The following is a 26,994-nucleotide window of genomic DNA, read 5'->3' as shown; positions in this document are numbered from 1 at the left end:
CCCAAAATTAATACTACAAGATAAACTCTAACTGCAATAGGTATTTCCTAAGTAGGAGACCAAACACCAAAGGGAATCCCTTCTTCCAACATCTTTTGGTATGTTAAGATTTCACCAAAGAGGAAATCTAACACTTAAATATGAAATCTCTTGGCCAAGTAAGAAACTACAGCTATTATGGGTATTACCCTACATAGCCATTATTTGTATTACATATTAAATTAAACCCAGCGTTAAATATGCTTGCATAATTATGCTGTGAATGATGATAGCAGTGATGACGCTAGTGAAAAAGCATCATCTTTACCCCAAGAAGAGTACGATGAAAAAAATGTGAAAACAAGGAGAAAGCAGACAAAGAGTTGGGCATTTTCTGATCTGAAAAGAACATTTTAAACATAGAAATACAAAAAGAAAAGTATTCCCTTATTTCCCCTGTGTGGAAATGTGAAACATTTATTTTAGATATCAGACAAGAACAGAGCGAAGTAATCCAATTTTACTGCAGCAGTATAAAAATCATCCTTTCACCACAGTGTAAGATTTAAGTTAATCTGCACAAGGGTACACATTATATAAAATGTAGTAAGATTACTGCTGCCCTGCCAAGTACTTCCAGTCCCTACCCAGGTCCTACTGCAAGACTGGTGGTCCCAATAGTTTCATGGAAGCAAATCATTAAAAAAAATAATAATAAAGCAATTAAAAAGACAAATCAAAATGCCTCAGTGACCATATATCCAACTCAAACTTCATCTATTTAAATGTTACATTTGCTTCCCACTAATAAATCTTTATTTCACTCAAACTTGAACAATAAATCTTCCATACTGAAGTATCTTCCTTGCCTAACTAATTCAAAGGAAAAAACCAAAATGATTAGTAAAGAAAAATGTAGGGATTAACACACCCTCGTTTTAAATATTTTTAAGGTTTAAAAATTGTTTAAAGTTTTAAATTTCTAGTAAGAAAACATTATCTGAATGCATATCCTAATGGCAAACCACTGTAAAATGTTTCAGCTGCATTTGGAGCAGAGGGGTAGGGATTATCTTCAAAGCACCCCAGCTTTCTTCATGAGAAGATCAGAGGTACAATGGTTTGTATTATTGCGACATCCATTAGGTGATCTAAGTTGCTTTTTCTTCAGCAGGGGCTTTATTTGTCAGAAGGGCATTATGCTTGACCTCCAAATTTGGCCGACAATTTACTGATGAGATTCATAACCTTTGGGTTGCTCTGATATTTTGACATATTTGCCGGGTTCTGAGCCACATCCTGGAAGGCCACCATAACTTCTGGATCCTGCAAAGAAAGGTGTGTCTGTGTATATATATATGTGTATACATATATATATGTTTAGTATGAAAAAAATGTTCTATGGGTCATCAATTTTGTTATCCTAAATCCTATCTCTTTATTCAGACCTTCAAATTTGTCATGGCTAAGTCAACTCAGGTTTGGACAAGTCCCTGAAGCGTAAACATTATTAATGTGTACTTCCAACTCCAACTCAATGATGTCACTTCAGACAATGAAAAAAAAGATATACAATTTTGATACAAAGAAAAGGACAACAGGATATAATTACCAACTATTACAGAGTATTTCCCTATAAACCACTTTTAAAAACTTAAGCTCATTCTGAAAAAAAGAACATGAATGTCACAACTGCATAATAAGCTATTTGGTAATTCAGCTCAATAAAATATGGCCAACAGAGTAACCTTAACCTGTCTCCACATAGAATTATGAAAGAAATGCCTCAGTGATATAAAGTCCAACTTTGTTCTTCCAAGTCTTACCTGCATGGCTGCAAGAACCTCTGGATCACTAAGAATTTCATTGAGCCCAGGCATTCCTGCCATTCCAGGCATGCCCCCTCCCATTCCAGGCATTCCTCCAGGAAAATTACCAGGCATTCCGCCAGGAAAGCCACCTACAAGAATAAATGAAAGATCTGTACCAAGCATATTCCCAAGCAGTCTGAGTACACTATTTCCTCCTGATTAAAATAACACATGTGCATGCACAAAGCACAAGTGTGCTACTAGACACAAAGTAGTCTGAACATTCTAACTGGATGTAACAAGACATAATTTTTAACATTAATTATTTAAAAATAAGGCTGTAAATATGTTTTTCCTAGTAACAAACCTTTAAAAAGAAAACTAGTCTTACCTCAGAGAGAAAACTAACAGTCCCTTGGAATTATAAAATTAAAAAGTCTCCTAAGTCACCTTGTATCTTATCTTCTCATTCTTTAATATTATTTGTCTGTTTCAATTTAAAGTTAATTCATAAGAGTTTAGTTTTTTTTTTTCCCCAAAAAACTATATTCCCCTAAGCTAACTGCTTCCTTCAAGAACTACCTGAAATGCTTGTTATAAAAAGCTGTGGATTTTTGGGAGTCCCCTGGTGGTCCAGTGGTTAGGATTTGGTGCTTTTCACTGCCGCGAGCCAGGTTCAATCCCTGGTCAGGGAACTGAGATTCTGCAAGCTGCAGGACTCAGCCAAAATTAAAAAAAAAAAAAAAAAAAAAAGCTGTGGATCTTAATCTCCACCCTGACTGCCTCAAATTTTCTGAAAGTAAAACTGAAAATCTGCATTTTTAACAAGCAGTCCTGGTGTCTCTTTTTTACACTGAAAACAATGCTCTAGTAAAAAAGATTTAATTCTCCCAGTATATTTTTAGATTACAGACCCAAACTTTTCTACTCAGTTTTTCACTACCATAAACCTTTATGTCCACTGGAGATATCCTAAAATCACAATTAACACCAACATAGGGACATCCTAAAAAGAAATACAGGTAACATTAATCTACAGATCAAGGGTCATTACAAATAAAGCTATCATAAAGAAGAAACACCTATAACACAGTGATTTCCATCTGTCTCAACAATACAAACGTGCCCATAAATAACTAACAATCACAGATAAGGAGATCTAATCGGGGGCCTGAAAACAACTTCTAGCTTCTTATGCTACTGCTGACTTTTTAAAACTACTTTCTACAAAAATTACTGACCCAAGGCAACAAAAGTTAGCCAGTCTGCTTGTCAAATCCATATAATAAAACCCACAAAACAAAAAATTATCTCTAGTACTAGTCCACATTAGTGGTCATTTTCTAAAACAAAGGTACCTGATATAAGATATTATCTAATAAACAGAAAGTAAGCTATGAGCTAAAATTTATTTTCTTGCTTTTTCTCCAAGTCATCCCCAATGTATGTTCCTTCCTTTTTTTTTTTTTTTTTTTTTTTTTAGTTGCTTGCACATGACCTTTCAGATTAGAGGCTACCCTTCCTAGCCTCTGACCATGTGGTAAATTCTAAGCAAGGGAAGCATAAGTGGTGTGCAGCTGCCTCTATAAACCTTTACAAGAAAGCTAGTTGCAGCTGCTGATCCCCCATTACAATTACAAACTTAAAAAAAAAAAAAAAACCTCTCTTCTCTTTACGTAAATTTCACACTGCCTCATTAAGGAAGCATTCTCTGAGTGCCTTTTTAACAGCTCTTCTACCTGTATCGTATAGGCCTCTGCTATCATTCAAGGCTTTGCCTCACTAGTAATTTCTGATCACTTGACATTTGCAAGAAAGGGAAGAATGTGTTGATATATTAATTCTACACTGGATGCAGAACTTTTTGTGCTTAATGATTCCATGCTTTTACCTAGTATCCTCATGAATATCAATGTATAATAGAACAAAATTCCATTACAGCCATTTAGGAATACTCTAATTAATACATCATAATAAATTCTTATAGTCTTTTAATAAAATACAATGCTCAGACCTCAGTAAATTTTATCTATTTTTAAAAAGTATACTACTCAAAATATGAGGAAAATAATATACTGTATTTCCACTAACAAAATTTTTAACAAGAATGAAACTTTATAGAGGCTGACATTCTAAAGACTCAGTGTTCCAGGGACTAATGGTACAAAATACAATATACATACCTGAGCCTCCAAATCAGAATATTATCCAATTATTTACAATATTAAGAGTTTTAATTTTTCTTTCAAAATACCTGGAAAAGAGCCATACTGAGCTCCTGATTGTCGTCTGGCTTCTTCCTCCTTTAATACAAACAGGAAATAAATTATATAATAAGAAGGGGGAAGTCTGCTGTCCACGCCTACCTTATCCATGCAAAACCATGAAAAAAATTGTAAAATAAGCTAGTTAGAGGACTTAGAAGTTTTGACAAGTTTCAAATGGCAATGTTGGACTAAAGGAGACACCCCATCTCCCAAAAAACAATTTTCAACTGGATTCTCAATGGGTATTACTTTTGGTAATGATTTCAAGTAATATTTTTGATTTGTAACTAAAACTAAAAAATAACTAGAGTCAATTTTAAATAGCTACGAATCCACTATTAAAACGGAAGTAATCATAAAACTTAAAATATCAGGGCTTGCATCCTAAAGAAAGCAAATAATACTGCCAAGTTTTAAATTAATTACTTGATCAGGAAAAAGTCTTGATTTTAGGAGAACACAAACAAGGATATAAATTGGTGCTATACAAACTCATTTGAGAATTTGAAGACTAAGCAATGAAGGGAAGGAAAACTTCCTTTAAGTAGTATCACTATCCTACAGAACTGCAGCCAGCTCTTTTTATTTAACAAGAGCCAGGAATTAGAATGATATCCAAAAAAGTCTCATCTACTATATTTTGCTTTAATGGTTTAAGTATAGAAACCTTACCCTCTGGGCTCTCTCATGTTCTTCCCGAGCCTTCTTGACTCTTTCTATTCTTTCTTTGATCTCTCGCTCTTCACGTTTTCGCTCATACTTTCTCCGATGTTCAGCAATTTTCTGGGCCTAGGGAAGTAACAGCCACAGAAAAATGTCTTCTCTGAAAGTTGAATAAGGTCAGCACAAATCAATGGTTTTGTTATTAAAGAATTACTTTTCTTTGTGGAGAGATTTAATTCAACACATAGTTGTGAAAAATGGGTTAGATTTACCCTACAGAAAAAGACCTAACTCAGGCTTTAACAAGTCCACTGTGAAACAAAGAAAAGAGGCTGGGATTTGAAGATAGAGAAAAGTGTTAAAAATTTCAAACAATTACCTAGTGCAAGGATGACAAACAGATGTCAAATTGCATGACAATTTTTGCCTGATACCTGCCATGGGAAGGCAGAGACTGGGAACACACATACCAGTTACTTCCCACAGTCTAACTATACTGAAGTTTTCCTCATCAATAAAATGAGAGGGCAGGGAGAAGTATGTTAGTCTTAACTATAACAATCAAGAGAAAATATGTACCAGGCACTAGTACATAGTCCATGCCAAACATTTGGAGTCTAGTATTTATTCACAGAATAATATAAACGTAAGAGATTCATATTCAACCATTATTTTAGCTTGTTTATGATTATTTTTTAAAAACCTTGTGTCCTAGAATATCTCATCCGATAACCTTGCTGAGTTAGCCCTGTTACAAAAAGAAAGAAAATCAAATCATCTGATAGATTAAATTCAATAAAACGTCCACCATCTTAAAGCCTCCGATAGTAAATTCTTGAACTTCCCACAAAGCTGAAAGATTTACCATGTAAACGCACTAAGTTGTTTTAACTAACAATTTTAGATAGAAATGAGAACCAGACTCAATCTTGGGCTGCATTTTATAAATTTTCTATTTGTTCTTTTGCTGTAAACTTGATGCCCCTTTTCCATTTCTAACCTTCTGGTTATAATTTTGCAGGGTTGCAAACAAAATAACATAGCTTGCTGTAATACTGCATGAGAAATTAAAGCATGAAAACCCAATGAGATTTCCTGAGTTCAACACAAATTTAAGTGATTACAGATTATAACTTCCAAAGATTGTTTCTTTGCATCTGTTTTGCAGTTAATTTACTGCTAGGGAGTTAAGTACTAGAGCCATTAGTAATGACTTTTCCCTTCTCTACTTTACCATACCCTTGGTTGAACTTCTTTCAGCATTGCACTAGCATCTTCATCATAATCCAGCTTACAGGCAAGGGCAAGATCATGGGCAGCTTCTTCCCAATGGCCCAAAAGTCTGAAACAGATTTTAAGTAATTTTTGGAGCCTTTTACACATATTCACTTATGTAGCATGGTGTCTTACTTCCTTATTATAAAAAAGGACTGTTACAGAAAAGGTTTAGATATTCAACTACAAATTTTCATGAACCAATTCAATTAGTATGTTCCACTCCATAAAAATTTAGTTTAAATTTCCTCTATGGTAACTGTGAAGCTGTTCTACTAAAAAATGTTTAAAAGCTTTTAAAAATTTGTTTTAATTCACAGTATTATGATGTTTTAAAAAATTATATAGAGCCACAACTTTCAACTCATTAAAAACAGGGTTAACATGATGCGTATTCAGCATGCTACCTTCTATATGGGATAGAAAACAACATGTGTGCACATATTACTTAAAAAGGAGAGATGGGGGCTTCCCTGGTGGCGCAGTGGTTGACAGTCTGCCTGCCGATGCAGGGGACGCGGGTTCGTGCCCCGCTCAGGGAAGATCCCACATGCCGTGGGGAGTGGCTAGGCCCGTGAGCCATGGTCGCTGAGCCTGCGCATCCAGAGCCTGTGCTCCGCAACGGGAGAGGTCACAACAGTGAGAGGCCCACGTACCGCAAAAAAATAAATAAATAAAAAGGAGAGATGAGATGGATCAGAAACTAAAGGCTGATGGAGATAGGTAAATATGGAGTAGAGGAGATAGCAATGGAAATGAGACTTCTCTGGTTATACCTATTAACTCAGTTTTAAACATGCAAATGTTTTACAAACTCAAGTAAGAAAATTAAATCAGAAAGGACAGAAATAAAGCAAGCCCAAACCCTGAATACAAACAAATAAAAAGAGGCTAATTATTTATCACATTGACAACATAAACCATACAGGAAAAATTAATTCAAGTAATTTTTAAACCAGTATTCTGACTGTATATCTTAAGTGAGATATATCCTAGGGATAAGAAAGAACTGCAAAATAAACTTTACTTAAAGGGTATATTATTTTTAATGCATGATTCTAGGAGAATACTGTCTAAAATACAAAATGGAAAACATTTAATGTTGAATTTTAGTTGAGAATATCGGTATAAACTCAAAATTTCTCAATTTCTTTCTCTAAAATCATTATTTTTAAAGGTTTTTTCTGACTGTTAATTGAAATGACAATGACGATATCCTGGAAACAACAAACATACCTAGTGGCCAAATTTCAGTTTCCACAAAATAATCCCCAATAAAACAAACCAAGATTTTCTGGAGAAATGGTCTATTCCAAGCTGTTTGTTTTTTAATGGCTTTCTTTGATGTTATATAGTGTATTTTTAAAATTTATTTTTTATTTATTTACTTTTTTGGCTGCATTGGGTCTTAGTTGTGGCACGTGGGATCTTACTTCCCTGACCAGGGATCGAACCTGCGTCCCCTGCATTGGAATGCAGATTCTTTACCACTGGACCACCAGGGAAGTCCCTGGTCTATTCCAAGCTAAAGTACAAGATGAGTTCTTATACCAGAAGGCCAAGAAATGCTCAAAGACTAATGGGGTCGATCTCAAGACAATCAACAGCAATGCATGACCTTTCATATACCCAGAGAGCATTAATATAAATTTTCCAATCTTTTACCTGTACCTTTGACATCTGTCTTCATAATCACTAGAGCTACTTTTTGAGTCACCTAATACAGATGGTCCCAAGCATATTCATGTTCATTTCCATCCACACTTGAAGCACAGTACCTTTTCAATCCATGTAAGATGTAAATAGCACAGGACATTTCATCCCAAACCACAAAGACTCATCTGTATATTAAGTTTTGGTTCCAGGTTTGATTACTGATCTGGGTTAAATTCACCTCTTTATTTTCCCCCTTATCTGACTCTTCAAGTGACCTAGCAGTGATCGAAGTAGTCTGAAGCTAGTATATTCCTTTTTCCATAATATATTGGCTGTTTAATGTTAAGTTACAAAGTCTGAAAATAACAGAAAGTTTGTAAGACACTGATATAAAGCCACTCTCTTTTCTTGGCGATAACTGAGAAAAATCCTTACCTTACATTTGGCTATATGCGGCCAAAAACTGTTAACACTGGTATTCACTGAATGGAAGCAGTGAAAAGAATTTTTATTTTCTTACTTGTTCCTTATGACATTCTCTCAATTCTACATATTGAGCATGCATTACATTAAAATTAAATCCTTAGGCAATTTTTAAAATATTTTTTTTGATGTGGACCATTTTTAAAGTCTTTATTGAGTTTGTTACAATACTGCTTCTGTTTTATGTTTTGGTTTTTTGGCTGTGAGGCATGTGGGATCTTAGCTCCCCAACCGGGAATCGAACCCACACCCCCTGCATTAGAAGGCGAAGTGTCTTAACCACTGGGCCGCCAGGGAAATCCCGCCATTTTTTTTTTAAAATAAGGTATATTAAAACATCAGATTTAAACTTAAAGAGCTCTGAAAATAACTAAGTCTCATTATTTACCTGTGTGCTTTCCCTCGCCACTTGTATGGCTGAGCAGAATCAGGATTTATTTCAATAGCTCTGTCACAGTCTCGGATGGCAGCATTTGGCTTCTGTAATTTGATGAAGACACTAAAAAATAAGTATGATATTAAAAAGTATTCATTTCAAACAGTAACTTTTTGGGGGTTGCCACAGAAGCAATTCTATCTAAACAAATAAGCAGAAATCAGTTTTTATTTAGAATTCTCACCTCGCTCTCTTGGCATAAAGAATGGCCAAACGAGGATTTAGCTTGATGGCATCTGTGAACAAGTCAATGGCTTTCTGTAGTTCACCTAAAGTGAAACAAAAGTTTATTGAGAAATAGTGGATAAAAAATATTAATAAAAACTGTTGGTCTCTTTAATTAGCCTTTCACATTTCCCTTTTAGCCTAGTAAGACTAGTTTCTGAATTAACATACAAAACTGTCTCTTTAAAGCAAAATCTTTACCATACCTATACTGTAAATCACTCAAGACAGACAATTTTGGGGAACATAACCCCCCTAAAAAATATTAGAATACCACATTCTTGGTAGGACTCATTGGCTTTTAAATTTAGATAAAATCAAAGGATAAGTCAATTTTATTCTATTAATTACATTTTCTTGTATCCATTAAGTTAAAAGGACAGGGCTTCCCTGGTGGCGCAGTGGTTAAGAACCCGCCCGCCAATGCAGGGGACATGGGTTCGAGCCCTGGTCCAGGAAGATCCCACATGCCGCGGAGCAACTAAGCCCATGCACCACAGCTACTGATCCTGCACTCTAGAGCCCACGAGCCACAACTACTGAGCCCACGTGCCACAACTACTGACACCCACGCACCTAGAGCCCATGCTCTGCAACAAGAGAAGCCACTGCCATGAGAAGCCGGCGCACTGCAACGAAAAGTAGCCCCCGCTCACCGCAACTAGAGAAAGCCCGCGCACAGCAACGAAGACCCAGCCAAAAGTTAATTAATTTTTATTAATATATTAATTAATGCAGCCAAAAATTAATTTTTAAGTTGTTTCTATGATACAAAAGCAAGAACTGTAGAAAAAGAGATGTGGAGCAGTGAGGGTGGCAATGTCCAATCTGATTCCAAGATCTGAGAAGCTGTTTAATGCCCAACATATATCCACTGCTCACTAGAAAATAAACATGGTTATTAAAGGATGAAATTAAATATATTTTCTTTCCATTTGTATTATTTTTTTCAAACAATCACTAACTTGTTAGGACATAGATACTTACTAAATTGTTTGAACCTAACTACATTATAAACTAAACTCTTATGTATTTCTTTTGGCCTAGGAGTGCTGTGAAAAAAGTGAAAATGGTGAGGACACTATAAACAGAGCAAGTTTGGGAAACTCTGCCCCAATGCAAAGCTATCATCATTAGCTACCTGGACTACAAAAATTTCTTCCCTCCCTCTGTGGAGTCATGAAAATGCACCTTAGATTTGCTGCAGCGAGCACAACTGCTGGAGAACGCCGCCTTCTAGGCTCAAGGCTATATTCCATAAGCTGCTCCCAGCTAATGACTGAATACAGGAAGGATACCCAGGTAGGCCCATTCTTGTGAGACGTGCAACTCCTCTAATGGGCAACCTTGGCTTGCCTAGACTTTTAGAAACACACACACCGTTGAAGACTTTTCCTACACAACCTTCCATCTCTCCTACAGAGGGTAAGACCTACATGATAGCCTCACTGTCTTCCCAGACTCCTCCAGTTCTCCCTGCTCCCCCACCTTGCCTCACAGGTATTTTCCTAATATACCTCTGCCACACCAACTCATGTCTTGGCTTCTACTTCTCCAATGAACATACCCTTAATTTGCCCCTAAAATCTGATCTACACAGAGTAGCAAGAATAATCCTTTTCAAAAGTAAATTCTCACTATGAAATCCTCCTAGTCAAAAAACCCTCAACGGCTTTGCATAATCAAGGATAAAATCCTAAATCCTTAGCATGATCTACTAAGTTCTTTAGTGAGCTGTCAATCACCTGTCCTCCTCACCACCTTCCCACCATCCATCTCCCACCCCCCAAGCACTTCTCTGACCTCAACTCTACCACTGTTATCCCTTCGCTCAGCACACTCCAGATAGTCTGGCCTTTCTGCTATTCCTTGAACACGTAATTGCCCCCAATGCTCTCCCAATTAACCTCTGTATTTGTTCTCCCCTATGTCCCCAAAAGCGCTTCTTTACACGGCTTGCTCCCTGCACTTCATCAGGTGCTTTCCTGACCACCTTATATAAAAATATAGCTTCCATCATTGACTATCCCTTTACTCAGCTCTATTTTTCTTCATAGCACTAATTACCACCTAACTCTATATTATAAATTTGTTTATTTTTGTTCTCCCAAAATATAAAGTCTACGAAGTAAAGAACTTGGTCTGCTTTGTTTCCCGCTGTATATCCGGCATCTGGAACATGGTAAGCCTTCAATAAATACTTGTCGAATAAATATATTAAACTAAAAAGCCTAACAGAAATACCTCTAATAATGTGACAGCTGGAAACACTAAGGTCTTAATAAGAAAAGTACCAGTACCTTAATATTAGTACCAGGTACTATTCTAGGCATATTATATACACATTTACTCATTTATTCCTTATGACTCTATTAGGTAGGTATTATTATCCATATTTTACAAGGGAGGGAACAAAAACAGAGGCAGAGAGAGTAACTTCTCCAAGTTTACGTAGCTAGTAAGCCCCAGAGCTGGGATTCAAACCCAGGAACTTGGGCTCCTTAAACCCAGGGTTTAACTATATTCCTGTCTCTCCGACCCCAGGTGGGGCCTGAACCTACAATCCCTAGCTTATAATACTAGTGTTTTATCCCTGTAACATACACCATGAAATTGTACCTATTCTAAAATTAGAACTAGGCTATATTTACACATCAACATAGCTTGGAAAAAAATAAGGAAAAACAAAAATGTGATTTATTAGGTGGTGGCTGCTTCATTTTCACTTTGTTAAATATTGCTTAGACAATATATAAGTAAATTTTAAAAAATACAATATGCCAAAATAAGTGACAAAAATAATGAGTTGATAGTATGGCACAGTAAGATCCTGGGCAAGTCAAAACCCCTCTAAGCCCTCAGATTATTCACTGATCTGTAAAATGGGACTAGTATGAGATTTTAATGAAATAATGCACATTAAAATATAATAAAGCTGGCAGAAATGTAGAAGGCACAATTATATGTTAGGTAAATAGAAATCTTAGGTGGTAGAGAAATTAAGAAAAGATTAGTGTGGAAAAGGAATGGTCAGGAAGAGAAGTGGCTGGGATGAATTGATGGGTACAACTTAAAAGTTGAAATAGGTGAAGAAGAGCTTTACAGAGAAGCACAAGTAAAGAAACATTATAGGAAAGTGAGGTCTGGCTGGAATGGAAGGTTAATACTCAAAAAGAATAAGGCTGGGAAGGCAAAATACAGGATCTGACTCTAGCGGGTCCAATGCTATGATGAGCTTCAAAATGTATGCAAAAGTTAGTCACAGGTTACAAGCAAAGGAGTGTGCACCAATAAAAACAAGTTCTAAATAAGAATGATCTAGGGGCAGTGAATAGAAAGCAATGAAGTAGAGACATGTCAGGTAGACAAACTATTAAGGTAACTGCAATAGTATAAACATATAAGACATGTCAGGTAGACAAACTATTAAGGTAACTGCAATAGTATAAACATATAAGGACTTAAGCTAAGAAGGTGGTGGGATTACAATGAAAAGGAACCTGAACAGCAATCGATACTGAACTCATTCTAAAATAAAACTTTAGTCATCTTCTAAGTCTAAGGATGAAGTACAAATGCACAACAGCATCATACAATAGCATCTATTCAATGATGGCATTGTGACACACTACACCACACAGCTATAAAGGGGTTTGCACAGTACCCAAGTTAATAAATAATTTGTTCTTATAAATTTTAACTAATTAAACATAATACTTAATACTACCAGCACTTTCCCACTCTGATAGGATTTTCTGAAGGGGTTCTAACATGCAGAAACTAGAACAAGAGTGTTGTATTGAAGGACAATATTTGTCAAGGGTGTTACAATGTAAAAAGTCGAGGATCATCGATCTAACACCATTTTGGGGGAAAACCTTTCAGCTTTTATTATTACTTTTTTTTCAGGTTTTCCCATCAGGCTTTTATTATAAAGAAGGTTCCAAAGCCTCCTGTCAGTGGAGAAACACTAGACTATAGTCAGGAAAGTACAGTCTTTGAGTTATAATCAGGATCTGTACACGCCCTGAGGGAAGATAATTGATACCTGAGTGATTTCAGCCTCTTTATTAACGGGAAAGGGGTGAGTGGAGGACAGGATGCTTTCTTCTCCAGTACCATATACTCAATAAATTTAAGTTCCCTTCCAGTTTCCCACCATTAACAGTTACTGCAGCAGAGAAGTAGAGAAGAGAATATCCAGACTACTATAGGAAATGTAGCAAAGAGAAAAAAAAAAAAATCACTCACCATCATTTAGGGCATCAATGGCAGCCACTTTTTTATCATTTGCCTGATCCATCATCTCCTCAGTTATCTAAGGGGAAATTGAATATCAACTAAGTAGTAGAAGAAAAGCAAAGGGAAGGAGGAAACAATTTGGACTTTCTTAGGGATGTGGTAGTCACAACCCCCATTTCCACTCATTTTTCTCTGGTCTCAAGGGAACAAAGAGGAGAATTATAATAAAGGATTAGTAAGAAATCCTACAGGATACATTTTAATCTTTCATACTAAATAATAAATTTCATTCCGTATACTCTGCCCTAGACATGACTTTTGCTTCCCTCCATCCCGATCCGAGCAGGTTTTTCTGCCCTAGTTTTTACCAAATTCTTTCTAGTTATTCACAAGTATAGGCACAGCTTATTTTATTGCACTTGGCAGACAGCACAAATTTTACAAATTGAAGGTTTCTGGCAATGCTGTGAGTCTACTGGAGCCATTTTTCCAACAACATTTGCTTACTTTGTGTCATTTTGGCAACTCTTCCAGTATTTCAAATTTTTTCATTATTGTATTTGCTATGGTGATCTGTGATGTTACTACTATGACTTGCTGAAGGCTCAGATGGTTAGCATTTTTTAGCAATAAAGTATTTTTAAATTAAGGTATGTACATTGTTTTTTAGACATAATGCTATTGTACACTTTAATAGACTACAACATAGTGTAAACATAACTCCTACATGCACTGGGAAACCAAAAAATTTGTGTGACTCACCTTATTGTGGTGGTCTAGAACCTAACTCACAAAGAGATCTTGGAGGTATACCTGTACTAAAACCCAGTCTCCCCACAAGTGGAAAAGCTAGTTCCTAAGAGGCTTGAATCTTAGAAATGTCTCATTCTTTTGGTCCTATGAACATCTATTGAGCACCTATACTAGATAGAACAAACACCGTACAAGATGCTGACAGTACAATGATCATTAATAACGAAAACGTACAGCAAACCTCCTACAAGAAGCGATTTCTTTAACAATCAAAAATCCACTCTATCACCATCACTGTAAAATATTACTAAAGGTGCTGGCTAATCATTAAGAAAATGATTTGATACGTTTAAAAACTGGAAGGAAAATACCAGCTGTCTTTATACACATACCTAGAAAATCTAATAGAACTGACAAGCTATTAGATCTACTATGACAATTCAGTAAAGTTCTCTTTACTGAAGAGAACAACAAGAGAATACAAGAGCAACATAAAAAACAAACCCAGAGTTCTTCCACATCAGCAACAATTATAAAATATAATAGAATAGGATACCATTCTAAGAGCACACAAGACTTTCATGGGAGGGAGCAGGGGAAAAGATAAAATTCTATTAAAGGACACAGATATATACCATGCTCATGAAAAAATTATCAACTGTATCAATCTACCCCCAAGTTACTCAATAAATTCAAAGCATTTCAAACAAAAATCCCTACAAGTTTTGGACAAACTAAAACTTTTTAAAAGAATAAAGGAAAACACACTTTCCACATAGTAAGACATCCTACAGAGCCAGGATAATTTGCAAAAAGACGACCTCAGTTTATGGCAATATGATGCACATGATACTCTGAACAAGTCTAAAACACACCTTTTATCAATAAAAGCCATCTTTGGCCTAAGAATGTAGAAATCCTCAAACAGCAAAATAAAGTGAAGGCTTGAAATCCAGCCAGGTGCCAAGTGCTCCATCTGCTATCACCCTTGTGGAAGGTGTCAAGCTGGGTGACCTTGCAATTCTGTTTTTGAAGATAGTGCAGGACACATGAAACAAAGTCTAGATTCAGGTGAAACAAATGTATGTTGTCTAATCAGACATCCTCCAAAACAAATCTGGAACCCCAAATGCCTGTACTTGCAGGCATAATGGTATATCAAAAATAAACCTGTCCCAAAGAGGGAAACCTATATAGAGAGAAGAAAAAGAAATCTCCCCTGAAAATTCATAACCACAAGCCAGCCTTTGCACTGGAATTCACATTACTTCTGTAGTTAAATAAGCAATGAAAAAACCATGCTGAGAATCTGAAGTGATCCTTGAGCTGGTCGCACCGACTCAGCGTCTTGATTGAAGCAAACATCTCTCTCTTTGGAGGAACACACCTTCTACTCAGGCCTCAAAACCTTTCCACAGGTAAAGTTTACAAGAACTCATGGTCAACACACACACGCGTGCATGCGCACGCACACACACAAACTACAGTAAACAAAGTACCTCAATGAGCAAGAGTCAGGAAAAATAACAGGAGAATAAGACCAGCAAAACAGTCCGATAAAGAATTTAATGTGTTTAAGAAAATAAATGCAAGTTCTGAAAATGAGTAAGGAGCAAGAGACTTAAAAATAACCAAGTGGTCTTTAAAAAGAATCAAAGAGAAAGTCAAAATGAAAAACAAGCATTCAAATTCAAACATCAATGGAACAGCTGATTAGACAAAGAAAGCATACATAATTCGTCAGTGATAAAGAGATGGAACTTAATAATGAAAGTCTGTATCTAACTACGGCTCCAGAATGAGAGTAGAGAGAATGGGAAAGAAGCCATTTTTGAAAGAGATACTAGCTGAAAATATTCCAGAGCTAAAAAAAGTTAACCCTAGGATTTACGATGCCCAGTAAATCCCAAGTAGGATAAATAAAAAGTATTATAAACCTAGACACACCGAGATGAACGGCACCATCAATAAATAGAACATGATTAATTTTTTTAACAAATATTGACAAAGTATTTATGTTCGTTATGGAGAAAAAGTTAAATTATTTAAAGACATTAAAAAAGACCTAAAAATAAAACAGACATCACATTCATGGATAATCTCAACAATGAGGAGATGTAGCTCCTCCATTTGTTAATTTAGGTTTAATGCAATTCTAACGGAGGGGGAATAACAATCTGATTCTAAAATTTATATGGATGAACAAAGGGCCAACAGCAACCAAAATTACTCCTAAAGGTTTGGGGGTCCTTGCCCTACAAGATAACAGACTTAATATAAAGCTAAATACAACAATGTTTCATTAGTGCATGGAAAAAAATTAGACAAGTAGAACAAGAAAATACCAAAACAGACCCACACATATACAGAAACCGTGTATTTTGGCATTGGTGAGGAAAAGGATTTTTCAATTATGGTGTTGATGGTTAAAGGTGAAAGGCAAACATAAAATTTTCGGAAGGAAAAAACCAATATATTACAGCAATTATAACCTTAAGGTAATAAAGCATATAAAAGAACTTTCAATTTAACTATATTAGAAGATTTTGTATGGGGGGAGGGATAAATCAGGAACTTGGGATTAACATACACACACTACTGTATATAAAATAGATATCCAGCAAGGACCTACTGTACAGCACAGGGAACACTACTCAATATTCTGTAATAACCTATATGGGAAATATTCTAAAAAAGAATTAATAGATGTATATGTGTAACTGAATTACTTTGCTGTACACCTGAAACTAACAACATTGTAAATCAACTATATTCCAATAAAATTAAAATATTTAAGAAAAGACTTTGTATACTAAGACAATGTAAAGAAAGTGAAGAGAAACCACAAACTAGTAGAAAAAAATGTGGAGCACACAGACGACAAACTGTTGGCATCAACTGTTAGCAGAATATAAACTGAACTTAAAAATCAGCAAGAAAGAGATGAACCAGTAAAAAAAAAAAAAGGGAAAAGTCAGAATAAGACTTCACAAGCACCTGTGAATAACCAATAAACATGAGAATATGTCAACTTTATTAGAAATCAGGAAAATGCAAACTTAAAAGCCACAAGGACATATCATTTCACACAGTAAGGCTGGCAAAGATGAATTATGACAATATCAAGAACTGGTGAGAATATGGACCAATCTTTTAAACTGCAATTAGTATATTACAATGTTTCTCAAGCTTTGTTTCATTATCAACCCCCAAAGAGCCTTTTTAGGCAATTTTTTCTTACTTCTCACCTCCTCCATTTTAATATTGCAGATATAGTGCATATATGTGAATGTGCTATGACCTTTGGAGTACCACTAACCATTGTTAACACCTAAGTTTTTTTCAAGCCCCCCTCCCAAGAACCGATTTTCACCACCTTGACGGCAATATCTTTTGTTGGGACAAAACCATTTTAGAAAACTGGCGATAGATATCCCATTAACAGGCAATTCCACTTGTAGAAATAAATGTTAGATGAACCCTATGGTCTCAAAAGCAGTCGAACCAGATGCAAACTGAAATAGGTAAACAGAATACAAGTATTTCAGAGATCGTTAGAGACTACGATTAAAAATAAAGGGAATTTTCACAAATATTTTAAAGAATAAAATGCTTTCCTAGATGCCTTAAGTCAGAGAAAGATTCAACTTGCGCTTTTCCTAGAAGAGAGATGTCATAAAATTATTACAGTAGGTAGGCTTTCACATTCCTGGCAGCAAGCAGAAAATAAGCCATTGAACTTACCTCTACATTTTCATCTCCCATTTCTTGAGGGGCATCAGTGTCTGGTTCAATCACACCTTCATTGTCAATTTCTGTTGAAGTTAAGAAAATGAAAATAAGACCTGGGCTATCCAATATAGTAGCCACTAGCCACATGAGGCTATTAAAAATGAATTAACCTTGGCTAGTGCAACTGATGAACTGAACATTTTACTCTAGATTAATTTAAATATTTTACTTTGTTAATTTTATTTAAACTGGTACACTGTAAAATATTTCCCTGTTAAACACAATCTTATTGTTTTGGTAAAATTATATTTCATTTTAATAGTCACATAATGCAAGGTATTTATTATCATATTATAGTAGGTACTCTGGCAAGTGCATAGTTTCTATTCCTATTACATATTACACAGACATACTAATTTAGTCAGTGTCAACAAACTGATTCAGTTGAAATATTGTGTTCTACACACCAATATACTATAATGTTTTTTTAAAAAATATTTTATGCAGATAGCACAAGTTATAGTGAAACTGTGATGTAAATCATGATAAAATATTTAATTTTACCATTTTCTGCCTTTGAAAACATAGTATGGATAAATTTTAAACTAAAAGTATACTACTCGTACAGAACTGACCCCCAAAGATAGCACTACAAAGAGCTATGCTGCAAACTTCATGATGGACAACTGTATAAACAAAACAAAGTAACTGTTATATATCAAAAATTTTTTAAACAATAAACATTAGGAGGCATTTTTAGCAAAGAGTAAATGTGATAAAAGCAGTTTCCTCTCAAATGTCAAAAAAGAATGAAATTAAAATTGGCTACCTGAAATCAGAATTAACATCCAACAATAAATTTTTAATCAATTTTTAACAGGAACTGAGCTTGTAACTTTTTCTAATTATAAAACAGCTTGATTCCTGCACAAAATGCTTTTAGATGGTGTTAATTTTTAAAAAAATATTAGTCATGGTAATTGTTAGAAAATTGTAAGACTAAAAAAATTTTACAAAAAGTAAAAGATCTGATTAAGCCCCCAAACAACAAACCCTTTCTAACATACCAAAGATCAATGGACTCAAAATTTGAAAATTTGAAAAATGAGTATTTTTTTTAAACTTTTAGATAGGTTCTGTGAATTAAGAGACTGCCCAATTAATAACTGGGGTATACATTTATAGTCTCAAAGGATCTCCAAATTTATGAAGAAATTTATCAGTTTTCAGTCTAAAAAACCAAACCAAACAAACAAATAAAACCCCAAGCCCATGGCATAGACATCAATTCTTCTAAACTGAACCAGTTTTATTAACACAGATGCAGGTACTAAAGGAAAATAATTTTTTGGTACTGGATTCATTTATTGGAAAACTTTTACATATGTCTAGAAAAACGTGGGTATCTGACCCAACTTATTCAAATACAAATTTCATGAAGTCTGAATACTGATCAAGTATTTCCATTAAAAAGGTAACATCTGCATTGAGATACGCTATAAATACTCTGGATTTGAAGACCTAGTATGAAAAAAGGAAAACAGCTCATTAATAATTTTCCCATATTGATTACATGCTGAAATGGTACCATTTTACATATTGTTTAAAATATATTATTTGAATTAATTTCAACTGCTTTAAATTTTTAAAACGTGGTTACTAGAAAATTTTAAATTTCATATGTAGCTCACGTTATACTTCTATTAGATAGCACTAATTTAGTCAATTTAGTAAAAATCAACACAGGACCATATCATGAGATTATCGAATACAAACTAACTACCATCTCCTCACCTAGATCACTCTCCTCACTTGATGGTTCGTCTGTCTTTATGTTTTCCTCCGCCTTCCTACTATCTGTTTTTTCTTCCTAGCAAAAGGAAGGCAAACAATGCTATCAGCATTTAATATCACACCCAACATATATGCTATTAATTTATACCAATTTATGTATAAACTATTCAGATACGCTGTATTTCAGTTCTTGATGCTCTTTCTTGTTTTGTTTTGGTAAACTACCTTTTGTTTTCTATTTTTATTTCTCTTTTTAAATTAAAGGGACTTCCCTGGTGGCACAGTGGTTAAGAATCCGCCTGCCAATGCTGGGGACACAGGTTCGATCCCTGGTCCGGGAAAACCCCACATGCAGTGGAGCAACTAAGCCCATGCGCCACAACTACTGAGCCTGTGCTCTAGAGCCCATGCACTGCAACTACTGAGCCCACGTGCTACAACACTGAAGCCTGCGTGCTGTAGGGCCCACATGCTGCAACTGAGTCCAAGCGCCTAGAGCCCATGCTCCGCAACAAAGAGAAGCCACTGCAATGAGAAGCCCACGCACCGCAACGAAGAGTAGCCTCCGCTCGCCACAATTAGAGAAAGCCCGCGCATAGCAACGAAGACCCAACGGAGCCAAAAAAATAAATAAATAAAAATAAATTAATTAATTAAGTATAGGTCCAGTCCCTCATCCAAACCATTTAGAAAATGAGTTTTAGAATTTTTAAAATTTTGGATTTTAGGAAGCTAATAAAGTGGACATACCACATATTATGTAACACCCTTAACAGGCACTGTAGTCCACAACTCTCCATAATCAAACACATACTACTTTCGCAAAATAAAAATTTTTTAGCAGAGATATAAGTTAATACAATTTTGTCTTCACACATGTATCACATGGCAAAATATCTTACCTAGGGCTCAGAATCTACCAAACTCTGACAATTGACTCACCAAAAAAAGAATTACTACTTCTGAAGCTTTTACTTAACTTCTCTCATTTCACTGTTCAAAGATAAGCTAAATAATAAAACAGCAAATTTTCTTATCAATTTAAGATAGCTAGTCAGAAGACTCTGAGGAAAAAAACCTTTTAGACATGAAGGCAGAAAATAGGAGAAAAAGGAATTCCAAAGGGAGCATTCTTTTTTTAAAAAATTAATTAATTAATTTATTTATTTATTTTCGGCTGCATTAGGTCTTCTTTGTTGCTGTGCACGGGCTTTCTCTAGTTGTGGCGCGAGCAGGGGCTACTCTTTGTCGTGGTGCACAGGCTTCTCATTGCGGTGGTTTCTCTTGTTGCAGAGCTCGGGCTCTAGGTGCATGGGCTTCAGTAGTTGTGGCACACAGGCTCAGTAGTTGTGGCTCGCAGGCTTAGTTGCTCCACAACATGTGGGATCTTCCCAGACCAGGGCTTGAACCAGTGTCCCCTGCATTCGCAGGCGGGTTCTCAACCACTGTACCACCAGGGAAGTCCCAAGGGAGCATTAAGAGTACATCTTCCCCCATCCCCATCTCTAAACTTTAGATACCAGCAACCTCCTCCTGTTTGTACACACCTTTTTGGCAAATACGCTAAAGCAACTCCATGAACCACACTCAGAAATATTCCTCAGGTGGTAGGGCAGAAAAGAAAATTGAGAGTAACTATTTTGGGCTGTTTTTTCATTTACTTTCCAAATATTAATAAAGTACCTACAAAAACACTATGCTACGTGCTAAAAAACAACCAACCAAAAATGATGAATGGGAATTCCCTGGCAGTCCGGTAGTTAGAACCCAGCACTTTCACTGCTGTGGGCCCAGGTTCAATCCCTGGTCAGGGAACTAAGATCCCACAAGCAGCGCTGAGTGGCTAAAAAAAATAATAAATAAAGATGAAGACTACAAATGCACACAGACACAGAGCTTACCACTTACAGGTCACGCATATAACATATATCCAGCATTTATTCTCACTTACTCTATACAACATAGTGAACATTCAACCCCACATTCTCAGTGTTAAATCAGATTATAGAGATTTGATGTCCAAATAGAAATTTTACAAAGATGTTACTTCCAAGTGATTTCTCGGGGAAATCAGGAATGGCAATTTGAGGGCAGAAGGTGACAAACATCCCTAAGAAACCTTATTGTACTTTATCACTAAACATACAAATGAAATTCATAGCTTACCTTGGTATTTTCTTCCAATTTAGTTTTATGAGTAGCAGGTGGTATTTTACCCCCCATGCTTGAGAAAGATGAAAGAAAAGATATTTGTTTAGAAAACTAAAATTCAGTAAGCCAAGAAACATTTATTTATGCTGAGAAAAAGGTTACATATTTAAATAGTTACCTTTTCAAACCTTTAAGGGTAAACTCATTTGAATGCTTCAGTACTGTAAGTTTCTTTCAGCTTAAAAATTTATTTACTTTTAGGATACTGGTTAATAAAAATCTAACCCTTTCCTTGTCTCAATAAGTCTAGTAAACTTAATTATACAGCTTCTCTGCCCATTCCTAGAGAAAAAGGAAAAGAGGTAGAGAAACATGCAATGACAAAATCATTTGTACAAATTGTTAGAGTTCAGTAGATATACTCGAATCCAAAACTTTGAATTTTTGAATCAAAAGTTTGACATTTAGTAAGAATAGCTCAATTAAATTCAAATAGGCAGTTTATAAAATAACCATACGAAGTCACAGTGCAATGATTCAAAACATTTGTTTCCTCTGACTAGTACCTACAAGGGTTCTTCTTGGTTATATTCATATGCCCCTCACACTGAAGATTTTCTCCTTATCACCTCTAAACTTCACCCATTAGAATTTCTTCTTGGCCTTGCAAGCCCTTCTTTCCCAAATACTCCAGGCCAACGAAGTGAGTTATACATAAATAACTTAAAAATAAGGAAAAAATAAGACCATGAAGAGTTAGTGTTATATGCTCCTTCTAAGCATAAGGGCTACATGCAACAGTCCAGTGATTAAAAAATTCAGTGGATTAAGAGCACTCCACAATAGTGAGAGCTGGAGATCACAAAGACTTAACATGTGCCTTAAAAAAAAAAAAAAAGAGGCCATTAACTTTTATGTAAAACAAAGATATGTTAACTTGGAAAACAGAAAGGAACCTAGTCCAAAACACGTGTAAGCGTCGATTCTTTATAACTTAGAGTTATCAGAGCCATGCTTACATTAATTTCAGTTGGGTGGGATTTCTGGACATAAGGTATGAGTATACTGGATTTAAATAGATATTGGTTTTCCAAAGTTCTTTTACCAACTTACACATCTATTACCAGTGTATGGGAATTCATCTGTTCCACACTTAGCTACTGTCCATCTTTTAAATTTTTAGCATTTTTAACAGGTGTGTAGTGGTATCTTATTGTAATTTGTAGCTACTGTCCATCTTTTAAATTTTTAGCATTTTTAACAGGTGTGTAGTGGTATCTTATTGTAACAGGTGTGTAGTGGTATCTCTTTTCATACATTTACTGGCCATTTTAAAAACCTTTTTCGTAAAGTTCACCTCTTGTCCAGCCTTCTATTAGGTTGTCTATCATGTTTGTAGGTGTTCTTTGTATATTCCGCATATGCACATTCTGTCAGTTTTACAAGTTGCAAATGTCTTCTCCCACCCTGTGGCTTGCCTATTCACTCAATAGTATCTTTTGATAAGGCCAACATGAAGTATAAATGCAAAGGAACAAATGTAATGAGAAACAAAATTTGCAATTTCTTGTATGTACCATTCAATTAAGAAAAATGTGTACCTTTCCCATTCTGTTTAATGTGACAGTAACAAAAAAAATCTTCAGTTACTCAGTACCTTTGATAAGGAAAAATGGCTCCCGTGTGCCAATCATTAAATCATTACACAATCCAAAACATCTAACTAGCAATTCAGCAAAGTGAAATGGTTTAATGATAGGGAACAAGCATACAAACAGGACAAAATTCTTTAAAATTCTATTCTACCGAAAAACTTTTCGAAAGAGCACAGTAATCAAATACCAGTTCTTTGCAGTTAAATTTTAATGAAGGCACCAGACTTCCTAAACTGTGTTTTTCCTAAGTTTCAAAATGCAGCATCCAAGAATGTATTTAGAGTGACATCCAAACACAGTCCTAACAGTGTAATTTATGTTAAAACTTTGGGAGGTGATAGTCCTGCCAACTAATGTGTTAAACTAAATCTAATCCTAAGGAAATATCAGACAAACCCAAATTGAGGGAAATTCTACAAAATAACTGACCCATAATACTCAAAATTGCCAAGGTCATGAAAATCAGTGAAAGACTGAAGAATTATTTCAGAACGAAGAGACATGAGTACGAAGTGTAACATGTAATTCTCAAGATTAGATACTATTAATGTATCAGTATCAGTTTCCTGAGTTGATGGCTGTACTGCAGAGGACTGTCCTTGTTTGCAGAAAACACACCCTAAATGGTGTTGGGGACACAGTGTTGGAAATAGTTCAGGAAAAAATTTCCTTGTACTATACTTGCATTTTGTTTGCAAGCTAGAAACTGTTTCCAAAAAATTAAAAAATTTAAAACTTGGGAGGAAAACCCAAGAGGGTTTATTCATAAACTAGATTTAGAGTTTCTCACATTCCAAATTCTAGTTAACTATTGGAAGGTAGCACCAATTTATAGGTACAGAAGTTTCATTTTATGCTTCCAAGATTTAAAACAAGATAGTTCTCCGCCAAAAATGGCAAACTGGACTTTGCCAATATAGGCATTTATGTGGGACCACACAAGACTTCAGCCATAATTCTCTTAATTTGGTAACATTAAACCTACTCTGTGCTATATTTACTTACACACATGTACAAAACACTGGGTGCTATATTCACTGAGGGTACAAATGCATCCTGTTCATTTCATTTAAAATATCTGCTGAAGGGCTTCCCTGGTGGCGCAGTAGTTGAGAGTCCACCTGCCGATGCAGGGGACACGGGTTCATGCCCCGGTCCAGGAAGATCCCACATGCCGCGGAGCGGCTGGGCCCGTGGGCCATGGCCGCTGAGCCTGCGCGTCCGGAGCCTGTGCTCCGCAACGGGAGAGGCCACAACAGTGAGAGGCCCACGTACCACAAAAAAAAAAAAAAAAAAAAAACCCAAATCTGCTGAAAAGCCATGTGCCATGCATGCACTGTGCTGGAGACTAGAATACAAAGATTCTCCCTTTGATCTTAAATTGCCATAAAATAAAAGGATAAAAGTAACTGCAAGATACAAAGTAGACCGAGTTGTGATATAGGAGCAAATAGCATCAGAAAATACTTCTCCCCCTAGAAAAACAAAAATATTCCAAAACATTATTTCTTGGAAAGAATGTAGTCTCCCTGATTCCAACTGACTATTGGGCCAAAATTTTTTTCTTCATATTTCTCTTGTTCAATTTATTAAACTTATATATTCTTAAAACCAAATAAAATTTTAAGCTATAAACAATAGTAGAAATTATGGCAAATAAGCAAATGGACTGTTCTTCAATGTCTAAGCCTGGATATCCATGACTAATTTAGTATGGACTAAAGGAAAACCTGAGATGGTTTCTACTTGAGGAACCCTAAAAGTAGGATTAGGTTTAGGAATATTACTGGACCTAGAAGTCTCCACATTCAACCCTATCTCCTATAACTTTGGACTGCTTTAAGAAGACTGATACCAAGACAGAAAAGAGAGGAACTGATACACTTCAGAGACTACAATACTTGACAGAATTTTCAGACCATAAATCGGAATTCTCTACACAGCCACAATCACTTCAGCACAAGTTACAACACTGCTCTCGGATGCGTGTTAACTTTTTCCTCAGTGTCCTCTACCTCTCTAGGAGTGGAACATAACATTGTATCAACGCAATATACCGCTCACTCTTGGTGCCAGATATTTCTTCCTGCAGTATAGGTCCGCTTTACCTGGAATTTTAAGAACTTATTAATTGTAGGCTCTTTTCTCCAATGAGTAAGTTTAAGAGGAGGACAAAAGCATACAAATATCGTAAGTGACATTTCTGGATCAAGTTACTCAACAGAGAAAATGACTAAAATCTAGACCTCAATTCCTAGTCCTAAAAATTTTTCTGTTAAAAAGCACAATTTGCAAAACGCTATTAACTGTTAACAACTGTTATTAAGCTACTACAGTAACTAATTGTAAGTGTTCTCAGAATTTTACATAAATTAACATGAGCAAAAATCTTACAGTAGCTAGAAACCTGGTGGGGGAAAAAAGGACTGAGAAACTTCCTAGAGGAAAAAAATTACTATCCCACCACAGACAACGTTGATAGATCTGAACTTAAGTTTCTTCGTTAGAACAAGCTCACTGGAAGAAATATTCTTTCAAATGTTGGCTAATCGTTGGTTCATCTTCCCCTATAAAAATGTTACTAAAATAAACAAATCAACGTTTAGGGTAGTACCTTTTACAAGTCATATTGTTTTACACTATTTATCCCTTTTTACTCGCTATTTATCACCGTGAGATGCAATTTGTATGTCATCTCTTTTAAATTCCTCACCAGGAGTACTGACTCTAAAGAATCATCTCGGGGAAGAGTTCCCTTTCTCCCTTAAGTTCCCCCTCAATACGAAGAATACTAATCTCTATTACATGCTAAATACCAAGACGAATTTCTGTACTTATCCATCTGTATCCCTAAATAGATTGTACTTAAACTGTTTCCTAGCTAGCACCTGGCACAATGCCTGTCCAATTAATTTCACGCTCGTAGCGCCGTACTCTGAAGTTAAAGATAACAAGAATAGATCGTGTGAACATGTGGGTCCTTGAAAACTCAGTTTTTTAAAAGTGTTTGGCGTGATGGCACTGCCACTACGGAGGTACAATAAGCGATTCCCAAAATAATTCTACGCACTTAGAATCGCTGTAATTGTAAAAGTAATCAAACACAGTTACCACTTTTATTGTAACTTATTAAATAACTTACACACCACACCACTTTTTAAAGGCACAGTGCGTAAAGGAGCTGCTTCGTGTCACTGCGACCTCAGCAGGACACCAGAGATTTCAAGAAAAACAACTCCATGAGAAAGCTAAGTCTTGCCGCTTTCACCCCTCCCCCTCACGGCTACAGTGCCCTGCTGCCCGCAACCATCTGCATCTCCGTATTTCGCCGAAGACACACCCCTGGCGACCTCAGAGCGGAGGAAACCCAGCTCTGCCTTTTCCTTCCCTGCCTCTGAACCATCTAAGCTTCCCGATCCTCCACGAGCCCCTCGACGTCGCCGCCAGGGAGCGAGACTCGCCGCCGAGCTCCAGGTTCCTCCGCCCCGCGCCAGCTCGGGCCCAGCTCCCCCTCCCGCCGTCCCTGTTCCCTCCCCCATCGGCCCTCAGGCCCGGGTCTCACCTCTCCACCCACTCCTTCAGGAAGCGCATTTCCTCGGTGTGCAGAACGCTTGGGTCCTGCTTGCACATTTTCACAAAGGCTCGAAGCTCGCTCACTTTGCGGGGGTCCATGGTCCGGAGGCGGCGGGAGGCAGCAGTAGGCGGCGGGCGCGGCAGAGGCTGCAGCCCGATCCCAAGCCCGGGCTAGCTCAGCGTGACCGCGTAAAGGGGGCGGCTGCTGAGAGGCAGAACAGACTAGAACCTCCCCGGCCGCTGGCTCCGCCCACCCAACGGTCTCGTGACCCCGGGTCCTTCGCCCGTTCATTCCTATT

At 36.4% G+C, this 26,994-nt stretch overlaps 1 protein-coding gene across 1 annotated transcript; it reads right to left on the bottom strand.

The window, feature by feature from the left end:
• Positions 1-483: 483 nt before the first annotated feature.
• ST13 (ST13 Hsp70 interacting protein) lies at positions 484-26,933 on the bottom strand. The gene is made up of 12 exons (XM_079937539.1): positions 26,685-26,933; positions 21,483-21,540; positions 19,317-19,392; positions 17,535-17,605; positions 13,047-13,113; positions 8,755-8,839; positions 8,523-8,633; positions 5,960-6,062; positions 4,730-4,846; positions 4,045-4,093; positions 1,806-1,939; positions 484-1,305 (listed from the first exon to the last, which is right to left on the bottom strand). Exons 1-12 carry the CDS (start codon positions 26,792-26,794, stop codon positions 1,177-1,179), a joined length of 1,110 nt encoding a protein of 369 aa, XP_079793665.1. The 5' UTR covers positions 26,795-26,933; the 3' UTR covers positions 484-1,176.
• Positions 26,934-26,994: the final 61 nt, after the last annotated feature.

Source organism: Stenella coeruleoalba, assembly GCF_951394435.1.
Source record: "Stenella coeruleoalba genome assembly, chromosome: 11".
In the NCBI taxonomy this organism is placed as follows: domain Eukaryota; kingdom Metazoa; phylum Chordata; class Mammalia; order Artiodactyla; family Delphinidae; genus Stenella; species Stenella coeruleoalba.
The sequence above is the reverse complement of the archived record's forward strand: the minus strand, read 5'-3'. Positions and strand labels throughout refer to the sequence as shown.

What these genes read in the sequence shown, in the direction of transcription:
- ST13 (XM_079937539.1), bottom strand. Translation starts at nt 26,794, where the DNA reads ATGGACCCCCGCAAAGTGAGCGAGCTTCGAGCCTTTGTGAAAATGTGC. An exon ending in CTTTATGCCAAGAGAGCGAG is followed by an intron (nt 8,634 to 8,754) that starts GTGAGAATTCTA and finishes CTTATTTTTTAG; the next exon opens with TGTCTTCATCAAATTACAGA. An exon ending in AACATGAGAGAGCCCAGAGG is followed by an intron (nt 4,094 to 4,729) that starts GTAAGGTTTCTA and finishes TTTGTATTAAAG; the next exon opens with GAGGAAGAAGCCAGACGACA.